Source organism: Ammospiza caudacuta, chromosome Z (genome assembly GCF_027887145.1).
Source record: "Ammospiza caudacuta isolate bAmmCau1 chromosome Z, bAmmCau1.pri, whole genome shotgun sequence".
In the NCBI taxonomy this organism is placed as follows: Eukaryota; Metazoa; Chordata; class Aves; order Passeriformes; family Passerellidae; genus Ammospiza; species Ammospiza caudacuta.
In genome coordinates, this window is record NC_080632.1 from 26,540,314 (window position 1) to 26,560,297 (window position 19,984).

Here is a 19,984-nt window from a genome sequence, read left to right on the forward strand (position 1 = left end):
TAAAAACCCATAGTGAGATGTTTTCTCTCAGCATCCTATCTCAAAACACAACATCATAGAAAAATATCTGTCTCCGGTGTCTTTCTGCCTGCAGTGGTCAGGCACACTGATTTCCAAACATCTTGGTAAACTAAGCGAGGTATATTTCTTAAAGATTTAGTGCTGTAATTGAAGTCAGGATTAATCACAAATGTAAATCATCAAAGTCAGTGGGATGACTAATGTGAACAAAGATTAAATGGCAAGACCAAGTCGCAACTGTGTTTAAGAAATGACTGCCAAAAACCCCCATCCCACTGGTTTCTTTACACATTTCTCACCTTGGAGTATGACAAATGAAGCAGAAAAATAGATGACTAGAAAAGTAGCAGTGAATAGTGTTAGGTCATATTGAAAAGATTCTGACTAAGAATTTTGACTTTCCCTTGTCTTGGCTCTGCTGGAGACCAGGCAGTGAATTTTGTGACTTTTATTATCATTTTTTGAGTAATCGCATTTAGATGACTAACTGAATGAGGTTTGTGTTAATTCTGTCATTTGGGAAACTTTTACGCAAGACACTTTTATTTTGTTTTGGAGGTAAGATTGCTCATATCCACATGGACAGAAAACTGTTTAAAGGGAGAGCGTGAAAAGGTGTTGGAGGGAGTAGTTTGCCTGCTTCTGTCACAAAATTTCATCTGCTGGGGCTTTAGACAAGATCCTACCAGCCGTTGCTTCAGTTGCTGCAGACCAGGAGAGCCTCTGGACATAAAGGATCTTTGGTCCCTTCTAGTAGAACTGATCTTACTTCTCAAGAAATCCTCATTTCACAGCAAAATCCTCCAAATTATTGGCTTGTCTCATTTAATCAGAGTGATTCAAAAGTCAACAGCTCTGAGTAAGTACACATGTGAAACCCCGCTGGTCCTTGGCAATTTCTGAGCAAGGTGCCACAAAGTAGAACCTAGTGTGGAGAGCTTGTTTCTCCATCCTGAAGCAGTTCCCACTGTCAATGACCTGTCACTTGTCTCCTTCCTGTGCTGTTGGCCATAAGAAATTGCTGATCTTCCTATCTGTGTGTCATCTCCACCTTCCCTTCAAATCAGTGTGGGTGTAAGGTGTGCCTTGCCATCTCTGTCACTCAGAGTGCCTACTGGCTTTCCTTCTCCTGTGTTTTTATGTGGTGCACTCCAGATTTCCTACTGATCATATCTCCTGCTCAGTCATGGGAAGAGGGAAGCTAGAACTCATTTTTTTTTTTTTAATTTTTTCTCTTCAGTGATATTCTTAGCATTTCCCACTTTCTAGATGCATACTATACACTTCATAAAACAGCACATTTTCACATTCTTGAGGGCTTTCCAGTGATTTTTTTTACAGTCCAATATTGAAAATGAATGGTGTTACATGTTTCTACTTTCCACAACACTGGCAGCATTATCTTGAGAGCCTCAGTAAGGACAGTGCTGTACACATTAGTAGTATATGTGGTCATTAATGAAAAGAACATTTGAAAATACTTATTTTTGTGTTTAAAGTATTTAGGTGAAATCAGATACTTCCATCAGTCCTGGAGATATTGCTGTTCCTGATATTGTCTCACAATCTAAGTGGGTAACATGCTCTATATGGGCAGAACTGGCATTTGTGACATAAGAAACAGGATATTTTTGTTTACTCTTAGAGTTATCTAAAATGCTTGAACCCCATAACCTTCTTAGTTTGTCATACGAATAGCCATGAAGCCTTAAGTAGGCTGTTGCAGTGCAAAAGTATAATGTAAATTTTCTTTATTAGTCCATGCTCTTATTGTGAAATTTTTGGTGTTTCTTCACACTTAACAGTTCCAGTAAACATTGCCTCACTTATGTCTGCCTAAGTTACAATGTGAACATCTATTTCTCTCGGGTTTGCTTTTAGCAAGAGTACATTACAGCACAAATATTTTTCCAGAACAGTTTCCACAAATGTTCCCAGATGCATGGAAATATTTTGATTAATACTTTCAACTGTAGTCAAATGACTTGCCTTTTTCTTTAGTGCATTTTATTCCTGTCTTTGATCTTTTTAAAATCACAATCTCATCTATTTTATGGAATTTTCACTACTGCTCTTCTTGAGCAGAAAGCCCTGGAGGAGTCAGTTAGTTTCAAACATTTTTGAGCACTGATCACATTAAATATATAAAAAGATTGATGAATATAGTTTTCTGTAAATGCATTGCTATGTAATAAACCTCCTACAGACATAAAGAAAGCAATACAAGAGAACCAAGGGTAACAGCAGAAGTCACCATGTCTTCAGTTAATTTCAGAGAGTATGTGTATGTGTCTACACATATAAATAAATCATTAAAATGTGTTTAGTAGAGCATAATCTTAAGAAATATTTTATTCTTATTTTGCTCCATATTTATTTCAATTACTACATTGTACTGTACGTGGACTATAATAAAAGCGAGGAATGAAAGCCTTTTTTCTTTGGACACATTGGAACTTTTATTTTCATCTGATTCTAAGTTTCAAGTTGGGTCATATTCAAAGCTGATATTATGGAAAGCCCAAGAGGCGTGGACACAACTGAATGCCGAGGTGTTAACCAATGTTTGAGATGACAGGCATTACTTCTGTTATATTTTTGTTAGTTGCTTCTCAAATGTCTTTCTAGACTTGCATGTAGTACTATGACTCAGTGTAGCCTTAGAAATTCTCGTTAAGCCAAAATCAGAGGTAGTGTTAAGAGAGTTTGTCATGTAGCAATAAATACCAATGAATTCTAAAGGAGTTGAAGTTAATATTGTGCTGTCCAAAAGCAAGTATAAATCATACCATGCTAGAGTCAGCTGAGAATTTAGCTGAAGATCTTCATGACCTACTTCATCCCTCCAATAGGAGAATCAGCAGAGGTGGATAATCATAGAATGATTCTCTTTTTTAGTTTTCCCAAAAGCCTTAGACTCCTTTTGTGCAGAATACACAAAGCTATGTCTTTCATCCATGCTATTTTTTTCTGTATCTCAGGAGAGGTGGAAAAGTGGTGAATATGTTCCTTTAACCACATAAGCATTCAGCCCAGCATCCCACCTTATCCCTGAGTCTGTCAAGTGCCCACTGTAAGATTTGAAGAGTAAGACCAGATTTTGCTGTAAAAGGTTAATGCTTTCCTTTACCAAATAGGGGTAATGTAAAATATAGAATATATCTTTGCTACTAATCTGGGACAAAGATCAGGTCTGTTTTTATGGCTGATTATAATTAGTGACAAACATATAAGCAAATAGGTGACCAAACTCCATCTGGAATATTATTTCCAAGACTGTCCACCCACATAGGAAGGATATTATTCGCCTTGGAGACTTCTTTCTAGAATTCTAGAATTTCAACAACCTGAGTCATGAAGGCAAATCTGAACTACTGTTTTGGGTTTTTTTTCCCCTTCTAGATATGAGAGTTAAAGTTGTTAAAAGTGTATGCCCGGGATTCATAAGAAACCACTTATCACAGTGAAAACAATATGTACCATTTAATTTAAAAAGCTGCCTGAAGTGTCAGGATTTACTTTGGCTTCTGACAGTCCTGAGAACTCAGGGCACTGGACAGGTACAGTATGTGAGGGACATAATGTGTGCTGCACAAGACTCCTCACATAGGTTCTTCAGTGTGCCTAAGACCTTAAGTAAGCCACCAACATTTATGAGCAAGCAGGTCTTCAAGCTTATTGCTGGATCTCATGTCTGACATTTCCAGTAGCATGCCAACTGTCTCTGCATATCTGTTATCCACTGGCAAGTGGAAGCATGGGAAAAAACCCTGATCGTGCAGCCTCCAGGTGGAGGCAGTGGTTGATCTCGGACTCCAGCTGCTTTTGAGTCCCCATTTCTGTTACAGTGGGCTCCATAGTCTGTTACCTTTAACAAGGCTGCATATGCTAGACATTAGAAATAGGAAAGGAAGAAGGGTAAACCAATGTGAGCAAAGGGTATTAGACCTTTCACATTAAATAACCCATGAAATAATCCAGAAATGGATTCAAGGCACTTAGATCTTATTGTGGAGGGATATTATGGGTTAAAACACTGAGGGCTAAGATAAACAAAAAATAGACTAAATTTGCTTTCTGTTAGGTTTGCTTTACTCCAGAGGGCTATCTCTGTTGACATATAAATACAGGATGAGAGAGTAATGTACAAGGATAATATGAGGACTATACTATTTCAGTAAGTCTTTAACAGAATGAAATCAGGAATCATTCACGTTCTGGAACTAGGATTTAATAAAGAAAATTTTCTGTTGTCTCCATAAATTTTACTTCGGAAAGAAAAAAATAAAAGAGATGGATATACAAACCTTCTGTGAGGACAAAAAAGGAAGAAGATACATATCTCACACCCAATCAAACGTGTGGTTTCAAACCCATTGTGGGATAAGAACTGGATTTCTTGCTGGCAATGTGTCACTTTCTAAAACGGAGGTTACAGGGGGCAAAGCAGCAGCAGGCTCGGCACGGCCTCTCCGCTCACCGTGAGGCAAGGCTCGGGCTGCGGGGACGGGGGCTGCTGCCGGGGATCGCCGCGGCAGGGACACGGCACCCAGCTTCTCCCAAGTGCGTCCCCGCCTCGGCGCTGCCGGCTCGGAGGCGAGGGCGGAGATGAAGCAACGCCACCGAAATCCTTCAGCCTTGACGGCCACGGAGGCCGGCGGACAAACCTCGGCGCCCGCGGAGCCCGGGCCAGGCGGTGCCCCGGCAAGGCCGCCACGGGTTCCTTCCCCCTTGCCATTTCTCTCCTCCTCGTCCTTTTACGATTATCACCCCTGCTTTCCGCGAGTGTCAGCAGCGGTAGCGCGACCCGCCGCCGGACCGCCCGTGCGCGTGTCGAGGCGGCGGGTACGCGCCTCGGGAGCGTGGCTCCCGCGTCCTTGTTCGATGGCGCGGGGACGACGGGTGCGAGGGCTCGGTTCCCGCAAGCCACGCAGACACACCCCCGTAACGCCGGGCACCCCGGCACCGCGGCGGGAACCGAGGCGGCGGCGGGAGCCGAGGCGGCGGCGGCGGCGCGGGGCGGGGAGGCGGCGCTCGGGCCCCGCCGCGCCGAGCGGAGGCGCCGCGCCCCAGCGGGCGGAGGCTGCGCGGGGCGAGCGCCCCCCAGCGCGCTGCGGCCGTGCCGGTTACGTAAGCGCGGGCACCCCCCGCGCCGCCCCCCCGCCCCCGCCGGCGGTTATGCAATCGCAGCACACAGACCTACTGTACCGCGCGCCGCCCCGCGCACCGCCCCGCCCCGCCCCCCAGCGCTCCCATTGGTCCGCTCCCGGCGGCGCTCGGCGCCGATTGGCCGGTCGCGGCCGCCAGTCACGGCGCGGCGCGGCCGGCATGCGGGCTATGAGCCCCGCGCCGCGCAGCCCTGACCTACTAACACACATCCCTCCGCGCCGCCGCCGCGCGCTCCCGCCCGCCGCTCCGCCGCCGCCCGCACGGCGCGGCACCGCACCGCGCCCGCTCCGCTCCGCCGCCCTCCCGCCCGCCTAACCCGAGGACCGGCGCGGGGCGAGGAATGCTCTGCGCTCCGCGGTGCGCTGCAGGTAGGAGGGAAGGCGCGCGTACAAAGTTGGGGTGCCCGCCCGGTGCTTCTCTCTAGCTTCGGGCGGGGGTCGGCTGCTGCTTATGGGGAGCCCAGCCGGCTCCGGCCGCCGCCGGGCGGGGAAGGGTCCGTCGGCAGCCCCGTTCTGCGCGGCGACGGGCGGCTCGGCGGAGGGGTGGTGGCGCGGGAGGCAGCCCGGGAGATGCCGGCCGACGGCTCTCGCTCTCGGGGCGTGCTCGTTGCTGGCGTGCCGCGCTGCCCCCGGCGTGTCCTCGCAGCGAGCCCCGGGCAGCGCCGCCGGAGCGGTTCTCCCGCGTTGCATAATGTGCCGGTGGGGAGCGGAGCTGTCGCGGCGGACGCCGTGCGGGGCGGAGGGCTGGGTCCCGGGCAGCGCCCGCCGTGCCTCGGCCACAAAACCACCGGGAGCTGCTGCCGGAGCCAGTCGGCCAGAGCCGGTCCTCCTTCGGGCGGCGTAGCGGCATGTTGCCTGCGGGCAGTCGGGATCAATGGCAGCGGCCCGGGACCGGGGCTGCGCTTGTCTCAGCCAGCCCTTTCCGTCACTTTTGTCGCTGTTTTTTAGGCGCTGCGGGACCGATCGCATAATAGTTCCTGGAAATGTTGCATTATGTAACCACAAAATATGCTGGCAGCGGGGCTGGGAAGAGGGAGCTAATTATGCGATTTTATAATCTCCCTACAAAGAAACTAGGACAATCTCGCCCCGAAAAAAAAAGCCCCCCCCAAACCCGTAACTGTAACAGGTTTTGTTAAAGTGTGTTTATTAAGGGAAGTAGACAACTGGGTAAGTGGGGAGGCGAGGCGCGCTCGCCGGCTGCGTGCCGGGTGCCTTAAAACGAGATTTGTGTTGGGTCTATATTTAGCCCCTTCGCGTTTTAGCAATTGTGGCTTCATGTGCTATTTCTGGTCTTTTCTCCAGAGCCGTGCGTGTGTAAGACGTTCGAGGCATTTGCTCGGATTTTTAACTCTACGCCTTCGGAGGCGTTTTAGATCAGGCTGTATTTATTTTTTTGAGGGAAGGCGTTTCGCCTAGACGCCGTGGCATCTCTCCGGTACGGGCTTTCAGTGGGAAAAAAAAAAAAAAAGGAAAAATAATTTTTAAAAAACGAACCAAACAAGACAACAGACCAAAACAAACCAAACAAGAACGGCTTAATTTAAGGAAGAAAGGCGTTTACGGGAGATCTCAGCCGCGCTGGAGGGGAGAGGCAGAGCCGTCCCGGCCGTGCCTTGACGGGCTGGGGGCCAGGTGCCGCGGGCCCCCGCGGGGCAGCAGCGGAGCCGGGCTCCGGGGGCGGCCGCCGCTAGTAGGTCAGTGTGACAGACCCGATGGGCGGTGGAGCGCAGCGGGTGCGCGGAGCCCGACGAGTCCCTCCGCCCTCTCCTCCCTGAGGCTGGCGGGGGTCGCCGCTGCCTCCCTTCCCCGGCGGCCGACGGGGCGCGGCGGCGGCGGGCGAGCGAGGGCTGGGGGCGCTGGCGCTCCCCCTCAGCCCTTTGTTCTGGGCTGGGGCGGCGGCGGCGGCGGGGGGGCGGCGGGCTGGCAGCGCGGGGCCGAGCGGGCCGGGGCCATGCGCCGCCGGTCACGTAGGGGGCCGCGGGCCCAGCCTTTGTGGCGGGCGCGGTGCGGGGCCCGCTGTGGGCGCCGTGCCTGCGCAGCTCGGGCCGCACCGCGCCCCGCGGAGCGTCCCCACCCCGCTGCCCATCACCCCGCGGTGCCACCGCCGCCCGCAGGCGGGGATCGCCAGACAAAGGCCCGCGCAGGTAGGCACGAGCTGAGCGTTTTCTGTCGTTTCTTACGTAACGAACGATAACAACATCGTAAAGGGGGGAAAAAAAAATCGTCATTGCCCAATTCTGTATTTTTTTTTCCCAAGTCAGTTTGGCGTCGCAGTGGCTGTATGTTTTGTACTCTGGGCCAGCTTGTGCTGTGTCCTCGATAGGAGCATATCTTGAAAGTTGCTGACGAAAACTTGCCTTTCAAGATGAGGTGATACTTATTTTTAATTTTTTTTTTTAATTTTTAATTACTAAAACGGTTCTCCAATACGTGAAACTAACATCACCGTGCTTCTGACCAAAAACCTCCCAAATGAGTACCCCAGCCACAGGCTTTCTGTCCATTGTACCTGCTATATAAAGTAGCAGCAAAGTATGTAAAAATGTAATATTCTCGGTAACTGCATAAACTTTTCTGCTACTTGATTGTCGAGGCCAAGTACAGCCTTGGCAGTGAGGCTCTTTTGGAGTTACTGTTGGTGTTAAAAACAACCCCTTTTTTTTTTTTTTTTTGTTCTTGTCCTTGTAACTTGAATGATTGCACTTAGTTTCGTTATGTTTGCTCCAGTGTGTATGTAACCTACTTTGAGTTATCTTTGCCCTCTTCAGTAATTAATTAAATCCAGAGTCTTGCTTGAGATATTGCTATGTGCATTGATTTTATGGTCCTTATTCAATCAAAATGTTGACTTTGATGGGAAACTCGAATGAACAAGGATGTGGTGTTTTGGCCCAAAAACCTGATTTAAACCGACAAGTTCAAGTTCTACTGAATAAGGATTGTTAATAACACTGGCACTAACAGTTGCTGTTACAAAAGTTCTCACTTTGTAGATGTCTTTGACTGTTAAAATGCTAATAAGCTTTAGAATATTCTGCTTCCACTTTAATTTACTTTATATTTTTAAATCGTGCTCCAAAGGACCCTTAACTAGCTTTCAAAATATCCAGCTTCCTGAATTTGCATCCAAAGCCTCAAGTTTCTGCTGTTTTGGTGGGCGTTGTTTTGCTTTTTGTTTTGAGGTTTGAGGTGGGAATTTTTTGTTTTTTGTTTTTGAGAAACTGATGTGAAGGTGTCAAGAAGCTAAGAGTCTTCCCATGGGCAGTATGAACTTACATGACCTCCAAACAGCTTATCTCCTTCCTTAAGAAGGAACAGTATTTGCCTTGCTTTGGATGAAATGTATAGAACATACAGACATTCTGTCTATTGCAATAGAGTCAAAAGAGAGTCTGAGAAAGAACTCAGCACCATGCTGCTTTTTTCCACTCCTTTATCTTGGAATAAAACTCTTAAATAAAATAAACCTTTAACTCATTTCAAATTGACTTATTTTACAAATAGTTATGCAAACTAGGCTTATGCAATAGTTTTTTTCCAGACGGCAATCTCACTGCTGTTATAACATCACTGTGATGCAATAATATGAACAATAAAATCCTCTGTTTGAGTCTTATTACACACTGTTAAGCAATGTATCTGACTCATCAGCTTAATTGACTCTTCTAGGTGACCTTGCCATGATCATTACAGCCACTTATGAGATATAAATGTGCTTAGGCTGTGTAATAGAAAAAAAATGCAAATACATGGCCAATCCTGCAGTCCAATCTAAAAGAAAATGACAATTGATTTCCGTGTTAGTATTTTACAGTATTAAAGTCTTACCTTACAGTATTTGAAAACATTTTTTTGGTAGCTACAAGATAATGTAACTGTTAATACTCGTGATAAGCATGACTGTCAAAAACAAGATTGTGTAAACAAGGGAATACTTAGTCTTGACTAAAAATGTGGTAAAAGCTGTGCTATTAAAAAATTGTATTATAAAGTAGATCTGAAATAAATCTAAAGCCATCTTCGTACCTTGTGGTTTTTCCTAATTCACTTGTTGAATTGATCCTTGTCCAAAATAGCATACTATGAGATTCAATTTTTTGACATATATTAAATATATATTCTATTAGAAAAAAGGCCTTATTTAGATATGGCTTTTTCCCCTTTCTTGAGTTGCTCCACCTGGGTGTAATTTTCAGTGTGTCCTGCAGTATTTGAATAATTAACCAGTTTTTGCTATAGAGGTGTCTGCACAATAGCTGACAATATAGATGCCAGTGCTGCAAGACTTCTCTTTGCAAGTGGAATGCAATCCAACAAAGAAAATAATGCTCAGCATGGGCAGTGGTCTGGACCATCTCACAGAATTGGAGCTCTAAAGATTGCTATTTCTCTGCTCTGTCTGCTGTGAGTGGTAGATAACAGCAATTTACAGCTAGCATTTATTTTATATATTTACTTCAGTTGTTATATAACAAGATGCATGTTTAGAGCATCAGCAGGGATTAATTGACATAATTCTGCTGCCTTTAAATACAGCCATATAAATTTAGGTCAGCTGAAGGTCTGGTCCATGGTTGGCATTTTAAGAACACAACTCAATAATAGAAAGCTATTTGTTGTCAGAATAATTAATATTTGATTTTATGGGATTTTTTTTAAATGGTTTGTAACTAAGGGAAACCTGAGATTGTATTTCTAGAAGATGGTTGCTATTAAGTTATAGCTTTTCTTAGTCTAGTTCTTCCTGCTGTCAAGTAGCTATTGAAATGAGAAACATACTGACATAGTATTGTAACTTCAGTAACAGTTGTTTCTACTGAGGGTTTATTAAAATACTGGAAAGTGATATGGTATTATTAAATTGCATATTTACATGTGTATACTATATATATATTATATATATGGAATTAAATATTTACCCAAGATATATTTATTTCCTCTTCAGTTTTAAGTTTTTACCTGGTGCTGTCAGTAATATTCTTAGATCTTGTTTTTCACCATTTGAACCAGAGCAATAAATAGCTTGTTTTGGGAAACGTGAACAGATCTGGGAGAATCATACTGTCTTCACAAGGAAATAAAAGAAAATTTGGGGCAAATTTGCATTTATTAAGCTTCACTGGCCTTTTCTGAATAACAGCTACCCTTAATGTACGTTTTGTGCTCTCCAAGTAGAAATTTTATTTCTGTAATTTACCTTCAGTAAGCAGGCCATACTTTAATGAGTTAATTTGTAGTTATTAAGATAAACTGTAACTTAAGTAATTTTTCTAACAAAGAAAGCCTTTTGTGAAAATTACATATGACATCAGCTTTCTGCGTACAACGTGGAGTTGGGTAATATGAATTTGCAATAGTATTTCAAGTTCCATGATAATCTTACTTACTTTTTCTTTAAATTTGATTGAACAGTGCCATAATAAATGATTTTGGATGTGTCCGATGGAATATATTTTGTGGGCATATTCCATTTTTTCCCTTCAATGACACGATCAACATTTTAGCAAAAGTGGGTCATCTTGTACAAAGTTATCATCATCAGTGTTCCACTGACCTAATTACACACTGGTCCTGAAACAGTAAGCACTTAGGATGTCCATAAAGGAGAAGGAAACTGCATACAGGAGCAATACTTCTGTATTTCTTCATGCTGTTGTCACATATTCGTGGTCCCCATGCATATTACTAAGTAACAGCAGAAATTGGTGGCAATATTCCTATTGTAAATGCTCTTCCCCTTTGTGACTGCACATAACCTGTCCATCATAGTATAAAATGCAGCCACCTAGATTTTCTCAAAAAGTTTTAACTTCATTTGGTCATCGTTGTCTAGACCCTCTGGCCCACAGATCTATCCCAGGGATATCACTATTTCAGTGTATCCAGCATAAAAGCTTTTCTTCAACAGGAACATGAATTCACAAACTGTTACAGGTAATGGGCAAGGAGGAGTTCAGTGGAGATTGGAAAGACCCTGGATTTCTGGATTATGACAGGTGCAGAGTTTCATGGCATAATTTTTGTCCGTGGAAAGCAGTAGAGGTAGAGTATCTCCAAAATTTTTCAGCAGTGTTTAGGGAGACTGTGCATGCACTACCTGAGCTTAAACTCAGCTTCCTGTCCCATGTGTGTGATGAAAATGATATTTTTTCTATACCTCATAAAAGTATTGAGATAGATAGCATCTGGTTTTTGAATACTTTGAAGAAAAAGTGCAAGATATATCTTTCAATTTTCCAAAATTTGGATGGCAAACTGGTAACTTTTGAATCTATGAACAATTTCTGTAGTAGTTTGCCTGGTATGCAGCCAGATTTTCTAAATTGATAAACTGGGGCAGAAGGATGGCAGTAATATAATTAAAGATACCTATGCAAAACATGGAAAACATCAACTGAAAATAAGCAAGGACATTAAGACTAGCGTAATTGTTTTTCTAGAGTGTGCCATATAGTGGTGGTGATGATAGAAGCATGGTTTTTTTCCTAGAACAAAAGAAGCTATACATAACTGTTATTTTCTTCCATTTTTAAGGACTGATATATATTCCTTTTGTAGACACAATGATACAAAACTGAATTGTGTTTGAGCATCCAATGCTAGAAATGGGATTTCATTTAGTGTGATAGAATCGCTATCGAAACGCTAGAGCTGTACAAGTAAACAGTCATTTTATCCTAGGATAGGTTTGAAAAATTATGCTTGGAAATAGCTTGAATTATTTTGCTAAATATAATTGAAAGCATGCAGTTACTCTATGGAGAAGCTTAGGTACATGAGGAGGCCCCCATACATTCTCTAAAACAGAAATTATTTATGTAACTAAATTGCACGTACGAGAGCAAGCTTGTGGCCTTGTCCTCCAAACTTTGAGACCTTTCCATTATTACAGTGTGATTATGTAAATCCTCAGGATCAGATCTTGAATGTGCCATGTTGTCACTTCAGAATTTTTTGGAGTCCCATAATATTTGTGGTTTCTGCGTGCATAATTTTTTGCTTCAATAGCATGAGTCCTATAAAACAGTCTCATTAATACTTGGAGCTGTGATTGTATTCTGCTTCTGCTGAAGTCAATGGCAAAATTGCTGGGGGAGCAAAACTGGCTTTGTAATTAAGTTAATAGGGTCGAGTGTTATTACATCGTAGAATTGGCACTCAATGCCATTAACATCAACCAACCAAATGTTGGTTTTATAACACTTTATGAGGGAGTGATAAAGCAATTGAAAAATTAATCATAAGGGAAAATATTGGAATTTGAAATGTAGTCAGAGGAATCATTACAGTTCATTAATTTATGTTTAAATACTCATGTTTTCCAATGGAATTATAAAATGTAAGTGAAGTGAAGGGAAATGGCTGGTTCCATGGAAGGCATGTTGCCATTATCATCAGATGGAATTTAATTTGTTTACAGATTTCAGCATTGGGCCGATCCACATGAAGAAGTATTATTAAACAAGGGTTTTCACTCCTGTTTGTAAAACCACAGTTCCAGTCACCATAATAAAAGTGCTCAAGAAATACAGAAAGTTAAAGATCTTTCATTGTTTGGTTTATTGACAAAAGTCATGGCATTAGGTGCAACCGCATAAATAGCAAACCTGTATGACTGTGTCAGTGGGTTACATGTCTGTCTTGACAGCTTTACTGATGGACTCTGGCAGAGAGCAAAGTTGAATATTGCATGCAAAAACATGGTTGTTTTGATACATGCTTAATATTTGCTGTGGATTGCATGCTACTTACATTCTGTCTGTTTGTGCCAGGAACAATGTGTACAGGAGGGAGACTGGCCAACACAGGAGTTAGCAGTGCTACAGTGAGCAGATTGAGCCATTCCAGCGCACAGTCTGCAGATGTCCTGTGGAACAAGGGACGTGAACTCTGCAGCTGGTTGGGCTAGGTTCAGCTCAGTGCCAGTCTTAGGCTTGCAGGAGGATATTTGGACATGCAGTTGAGTTTTTATCTGTCAATATGGTCATATTGATGAACTATGTCATTAGTCTACATTCACTTAGGGAAAAAACAACCCACAATCCAGAAACTCTTTTGCTAATTATTATTACCATTATTAGTATTTTTCCTAGACCACAGTGTTGGACAAACACTGAAGTGGAACAGCTTTGAGCTGGAGACCATACTGATAGACACGGTCCAAATTCTTACCCTGGTACAATCTTGTTCAAGACTAAACATTGCTTTTATATCCCATGGAAATAAAAGATGGGAATATTACAGGTGAAGAAAAAAAGTATTTAATCGGTGTAGGTATGGTTTTGTTCTCCTAAAATATCCAGTGATTCTATAAGTACTTCCTTGCTTATGCTACTATTTCAAGTAAGTGTAGACGTTTTAGGCTCTATGGCACGTATATATATATATACATATATATATGTGTGTGTGTGTAAGTGTGTGTGTGTGGTAATAATAATGATGACATGCATATTAGTGTGTGTTTTCTGGGAGAACAAATATTTTTATTTGAGTGTATCTCTCTGATATTGTCAAATTCAGTAAGAGATGTGCCCTGATAAGGGCATGAAATTTCACAAAAGTTGCTTTGAGCACTCTTTGCTTAGGTGAGAGTTGGCTGAAATATATAGTAAGAGACAAGTAATGATTTCATAGGTATTGATTACATGCTACAATTTCCTGCTGCATGCTGTGGAATGTGTGTGCTACTGGTACAGGTGAATACAGTGATAGTAGTGGAGACTGTAGTAGTCCCAGTTCTACAGGATAATGAAATTAAATCCCAGTATTCTATTAGTGTAAAATGATGCTACAGAGGCTGAATATTCTACAAACGTGACAAAAGGTCAAGTGGCCTTGTCTTCTCTCTTTTTTTGTTGTTTTAAAGTTTCAGCGATGATTTTTTGAAGTGTTGAGTTACACTATGTTTAAAATTATATACATATTAATTAAATAATTGATTCCCTGAATCAGTGAAGTGGACAAAATGTCTATACACCTACTTCAGCAAATCAAACTGTACTGAAGATTTGGAGAAACAGATGTTGCTTTGCTGTAGGGTTCATTTTTATTTTTAAACCTGATCCAGCTCCTTCAGTCTTGACAGAAAGCTCCCTTTTGACTCCAATTGAAATTTTGGATCAGGGTCTAGCTATGTAACTGTTTGTGTACTAGAGGTACATTTCTTCTTTTCAAACATGACAATTTGTGGTGCTGCTTTTGCATTAAATTATTAGATGATGTCTTTGGTGTGGTAGGTGTCTAAATCGTTTTTTCATTAGGGCTGTATTATCAAAGACAAATAGTTACATGTCAGTAATTAACCATGGATTTTAGGAAGTTCTACTTAGTTGTTCTATTAAATGTGTTAATTTTTTCATGACAGAAGAATTGGAATGGTTTGATGGAACAGAACCCAACTTGAAACCTTAGTCTTTATGACCCTGCTTAATTGTTACTGCATCACTCATTCCACTTTGCCTTCTGTAAAAGACAAGAAAAACTGGCAGAATAAAATTAATTAACTCTTTTATAACTTTCTTGACTGATAATGTTACAATTAGTTTCATCAGTCATTGTAAAAACATTCCCAGTAAATAGAGACATTAATCTGAAATGGCTGAGTATTTAATATTTTTGTTTGTTTTCTGGTCATACAGACAAGAATGATTGCTGACTTGATAGCCAGTTTACAAAAGCACTTGGCATACTACATTCTTTTCACCAGGAACATGATTGACTGTAGAAAATTATATACTAAGAAGCTGTGTATAAGATCAAGACCAAGTGATCTTAGCATTTTTGCATTAAAAGGCACTAAATAAGACAAAGGCCAATATAAACTCTTAAGTTCAAATTTAATGATTAAAATGTCTGAAGCTAAAGGTTAAGCTAATTTTTATTTGTTAACAATAACACTTCTGGGTCTAAACTTTTACTTCAATGTGAATACTGTTTCCTGGAGGTGTGCCTGCCTCAATGGTATTAAACTTAACTTTGACACTTTACAACTATTTGTCACACGCAAATTTTTAATTAAATGTATTTTTCAATATGGATTTTAACATTTTCTTTGTAAGATACTAAAAAATTATATAATTTAAAAAATATTTTTAGTTAATTACTTTCCCAAATTATGAGTGTGAACTTGCTAGTTAGAATTAATATGATGGATACAAACACTTATAAATATATGTATATATTTATAGGATTCAAAAGCAGCAATTAAATGCATTATAGATAAGCATTGGATGATGGATAGTGGTGGTACTTTAACACAATAGAAAGCAATCCTTCTTCTCTAAATCAGCTTATATTATTTTTAATCCTTGAAGGACCCAAATATATAGCATTTCTAAGTCATACACCACAGCTGTTTTCAGAAGAGATGCTTTAATGTGGAGCAGGATACTTTGCAATGCTGCTCATCATCATGCTTCATGTCCTGCAGTTTAAAGTGTTGTAAGGTTTTAGTTTGGCCAGTGATGTCATGGAAGATTCTGTGACAGCATTACTGTAGGGCCAAAATTCAAATGTTTTTTAATTGATTCTTCCTTGGATCATATAATATTTGTTTTGGAAACAAATCTGCTACCTCTAGGTGTCATGAAATTTAGAATATCTGTAGTTTCAGTGTTGAGCTGTGTTCATATCACAGCAGGTTTAATGAACTAAATTCTTGTATAAAATATTTGTCAATAGCTATTTCTGTGTGTTTTGATCCAGAAGTTCCTAAATAGTAATAAAATTCTCTATTTATTTCAGGCTTTTAAGAAGATTCCCTTTGAATCTGCTAAGAAAATTGGTTCTAGAGAGACTTTTGTCTGAGATTATGAAAGAAAAGGAAGAATGTGTGTGGATTTAAAATTTCTTTATTTATCAAGTTGTGGAGTGAGAAGTACTGGGGAGATAGCTTGCTCTGTTGCTTATTGTAGATCTTCTACAAATTGTTTCTGATGCAGCTGAGAAAAATGCAGACCCTTAAAAAGGAGCACGGACCTGTTGACACAAGTGGCAATGTGGACAAAATCATGGTACTTAAGTCGACCTTAGCAGAAGTATCTGAAGAATTGTCTACAAATGAAGATATACTACTTACTGAAGCAAGTAGTGGAAAGAGCAAATCTTCAGCTTGCCGGAGAAAGCGAGAATTCATTCCAGATGAAAAGAAAGATGCTATGTATTGGGAGAAAAGGCGGAAAAATAATGAAGCTGCCAAAAGATCTCGTGAAAAGCGACGACTGAATGACCTTGTCTTAGAGAACAAACTAATTGCACTGGGAGAAGAGAATGCCACTTTGAAGGCAGAGCTGCTTTCATTGAAGTTAAAGTTTGGTTTAATTAGTTCTGCGGCCTATGCCCAAGAGATACAGAAACTCAGTAGCTCAACAACTGTGTATTTTCAAGATTATCAGAGTTCCAAATCAAATATTAACTCATTTGTAGATGAACATGAACCATCTATAGTTGGTAGCAGTTGTATTTCTGTCATTAAACATTCTCCTCAAAGTTCAATGTCTGATGTATCTGAAACATCAACTGTAGAGCATACCCAACCAAATCGTATACAAAACAACTGTAGAAGTCCCGAAAATAAGTTCCAGATTATAAAGCAGGAGCCCATGGAATTAGAGAGAGAACCAAGAGATGACAGAGGTTCATATAAAGCATCCATATATCCAAACTACATGGGAGCTACCTTTAATGTGTACTCACATTCTCCTCCTCTCTTGCAAGTTAATAGGTCCTCCAGTAATTCCCCGAGAACGTCAGAAACTGATGATGGTGTAGTTGGAAAGTCATCTGATGGAGAAGATGAACAGCAGGTTCCTAAGGGTCCAATTCATTCCCCAGTTGAACATAAAAATGTTCATGCAACAGTTAAAGTTCCAGAAGTGAATTCTTCAGCTTTGCCTCACAAACTTCGAATCAAAGCCAAAGCCATGCAAGTTAAAGTGGAAGCAATGGATAATGACTATGATGCCACGCAGAAGTTGTCGTCACCCATTGACATGTCCTCAAAAAGACATTTTGAGCTTGAAAAACACGGTGCGCAAAACTTGGTGCATTCTTCTCACACTCCTTTCTCGGTTCAAGTGACTAATATCCAAGACTGGTCACTTAAACCAGAACTCTGGCATCAGAAGGAACTCAACGTTAAAATTCAGAGTGGTTGCAAAACTGGAGTTGTTGAAATAAAAGACAATATCTACAATGTCTCTGAGTCAGAGAATCTCTATTTGAAGCAGGGCATAGCAAACTTATCTGCAGAGGTTGCTTCACTTAAAAGACTTATAACTACACAAATCTCTGCATCAGACTCTGGTTAATTTACTACTGAAAAAAGGCTTATTGTTTCAAAGGATGTCATTTGCAGTAGATCAATATGTTTTGTATGATGCTGAATTTTCACTGGACTTGTGATGTCATTTCACTGTAATGTTCACATAATGTCTGATTGATGTCTTTTTGTGCACAAATTATTATGAAGACTAGGTTGTGCTATGATCACTATGCCTTGAGTATAGTCAAGTAGCCTGTACAAAGGCTGTATATAGTGGACTTTAATTTCTTTTTGTTCTACTACAAAGCGTGCAAGTTACCAGTTACAATAAAATATTGGTGACAAACATAGAACATTTACTCCAGTTCAGTTGATTTTATGAACTTGTAAATAAGTTGTTAATTAAAAAACTGGGTTTTTTCTTACACTGTGCTCAGCTTCACTTACATTTTTGGTTTTTGCAGCCTAACAACCAAATTACAATTTACAACATGTGTAATCCTTCTGGCCACCTTTTTCCTTAACATGTTTTTTAGAAGAGAAGTAAAGTGAATATTTATAAATGAAACAGTACCAATTTATAGCCTTAGCCTTCTTTAACTTATTTCTTAGTAGAAATTAACCAAAAGCCCTGCAAATTCTAACCCAGTAACTAATATCAACAACCTTTTTTTTTTCTCCTTCAATCTCAAATGAGACAGTAATGAGTTTCCTGAATGTTTTAGTGTGACAAACAATTTTTCAATATTATAACTTGGTGTTTTAAGTGAAATGAGTTAAATCAGATTTGTGCATCTGCAAAGTTTTCAGAGCCTTGCAGTGACACAATTGGACAGCACCATCTCTGCCAAGGGGTGGCTTGCATCTGCAAGGGGTGCAGGCATGGAAAGTCAACCCCTCTTGCATACCAGCATTCTGTCCCTGGCAGACCATGGGCCACCTGTACATGAAGTATAAGGCTACTGGATTTGTAAACTCTGAGCTCAGCTAGGTAAATACTTACACAAAGGCTAGGCAATAGCAGTTGCAGAGTTAAAGATCATCTGCTATTTTCGTTCCCAGAATGGGACATAATGCAATTATGCATGAAGTAAGTCTTGCCAGCAATTTGTCCCTGGTTTCAATGGCTTAATTAACTGAACTGGAATACCTTGGCTTGCTAAAGGGCATTTTGCAAGAGCTTCTGAGATGTAAAATAGAGGCTGTGTGAAGAACTGCGCAATCTAGACACTACTAGCCCCTTACAACTTATACGGATGATGAGTTCTTCACTTGATGACTGGACAGGGCTGTGGTGCTCTTTGTCTTTCAGAAGAGCCATTGAACCATGGAGTCTAGAATTGTATCACATATCCTTGGTTCGGCTTACCAAAATCTTTCATTTTAAAACTAAAATTAATTCATAAACAGTGCATAAACTTGGCAGAGGTTCTTTTCATGATACTTCCCTCTTCTTTTAACGTACTAATAAATCAGACTAACAAATAAGCTTTTTCTGAAAAGGCTTTTTATTAATTGCCACACTGTATAATGAATTGAACCTTTCCATAGGCTTAAAATACTAATTAACAAAACAATATGTAGGTATTGTTTTTTTAAATTAATACTTGACTTGAGTGAGAGGAAGTTTGTCAATTTTTTGGGGATATGAAGAGGAGTCTGAGTCACTCCTGATAGCTCTGAAGCTTGGTCCAGCAGTCAAGGCAATGGCAGAACTCCCTGATGTCAGTGAGGACAGGATTTGATTCTGTGCCTTTTCAGGAACTGATGATTCAGTTGTGTTCTGGGAGGACCTTCGCACAGAAATCACTGGTACTTTCTGAGCTTTTTTGAGCCTTCTAACTGCTGTGCTGTATTTGTGGCATTCAGAGTTGATAAACTGCTATTCTTTTTTCATGCCTTAATAATACAATAGACCCCATAGCTGGGCTCTGTATGTATTTGGTAATTAACATAGATGACATTTCAATGTTACTGAAAATAAGCTCAGGATTATTGCATGAAATGTAAAAATTTGCATTGAATGATGGGGATATGAAACACGAGGCAGTTATGGCTACTGTCTCCTTGCTTGCTAAGTATCTTCTGTAAGCAACAATAAAATTCTTTAAATATTTTGCATATTATTTATCACATGTAATGTGTTCAAGGAGAGGACTTAAAACTCTCAGTGTTGCCATCAGTGTAAGCCTAGATCTATTGGGTTTTTTTCCATTTCTTGTTAGAATTGTTTGTCATAATGGAAGAATGTTGTCCTCTTTCTAGCTCATTATATATTTTGTGTATCTGTTTTGTGCAATTAATACTTAACAGTAATGATGTAGTTAATTTGTTGAAGGATGTCATTGCAAGAAAGTTATAGCATGGAGCTTAGGAGCACAATCAGATGTTATTTATACTCCCTTTATACCTTAGTGTTATGCTTCATTTGAAGAAAGAAATAAATAATTTGTCTTTTGTTCAAAACCAAATCTAACCTACCACATGCTTTTCTATTATGTTCATCATCATAGTCCAACACAGGGGCATT

The 19,984-nt window shown here is 40.9% G+C and overlaps 1 protein-coding gene across 3 annotated transcripts; it reads left to right on the plus strand.

Annotated features, from left to right (window-relative positions):
- Positions 1-5,392: 5,392 nt before the first annotated feature.
- Positions 5,393-17,807, plus strand: NFIL3 (nuclear factor, interleukin 3 regulated). Of its 3 annotated transcripts, XM_058823336.1 has the most exons (3): positions 5,893-6,359; positions 6,495-6,886; positions 15,936-17,807. In XM_058823336.1, exon 3 carries the CDS (start codon positions 16,127-16,129, stop codon positions 17,498-17,500), a length of 1,374 nt encoding a protein of 457 aa, XP_058679319.1. In that variant the 5' UTR covers positions 5,893-6,359; positions 6,495-6,886; positions 15,936-16,126; the 3' UTR covers positions 17,501-17,807. The 3 variants fall into 3 exon arrangements, with proteins under 3 accessions (XP_058679318.1, XP_058679319.1, XP_058679320.1); XM_058823335.1 differs by lacking the exons at positions 5,893-6,359; positions 6,495-6,886 and adding an exon at positions 5,393-5,558; XM_058823337.1 differs by lacking the exons at positions 5,893-6,359; positions 6,495-6,886 and adding an exon at positions 7,187-7,336.
- Positions 17,808-19,984: the final 2,177 nt, after the last annotated feature.

Excerpts from the sequence above, each read along its gene's own strand:
- NFIL3 (XM_058823335.1), top strand. The coding sequence starts at position 16,127 with ATGCAGCTGAGAAAAATGCAGACCCTTAAAAAGGAGCACGGACCTGTT.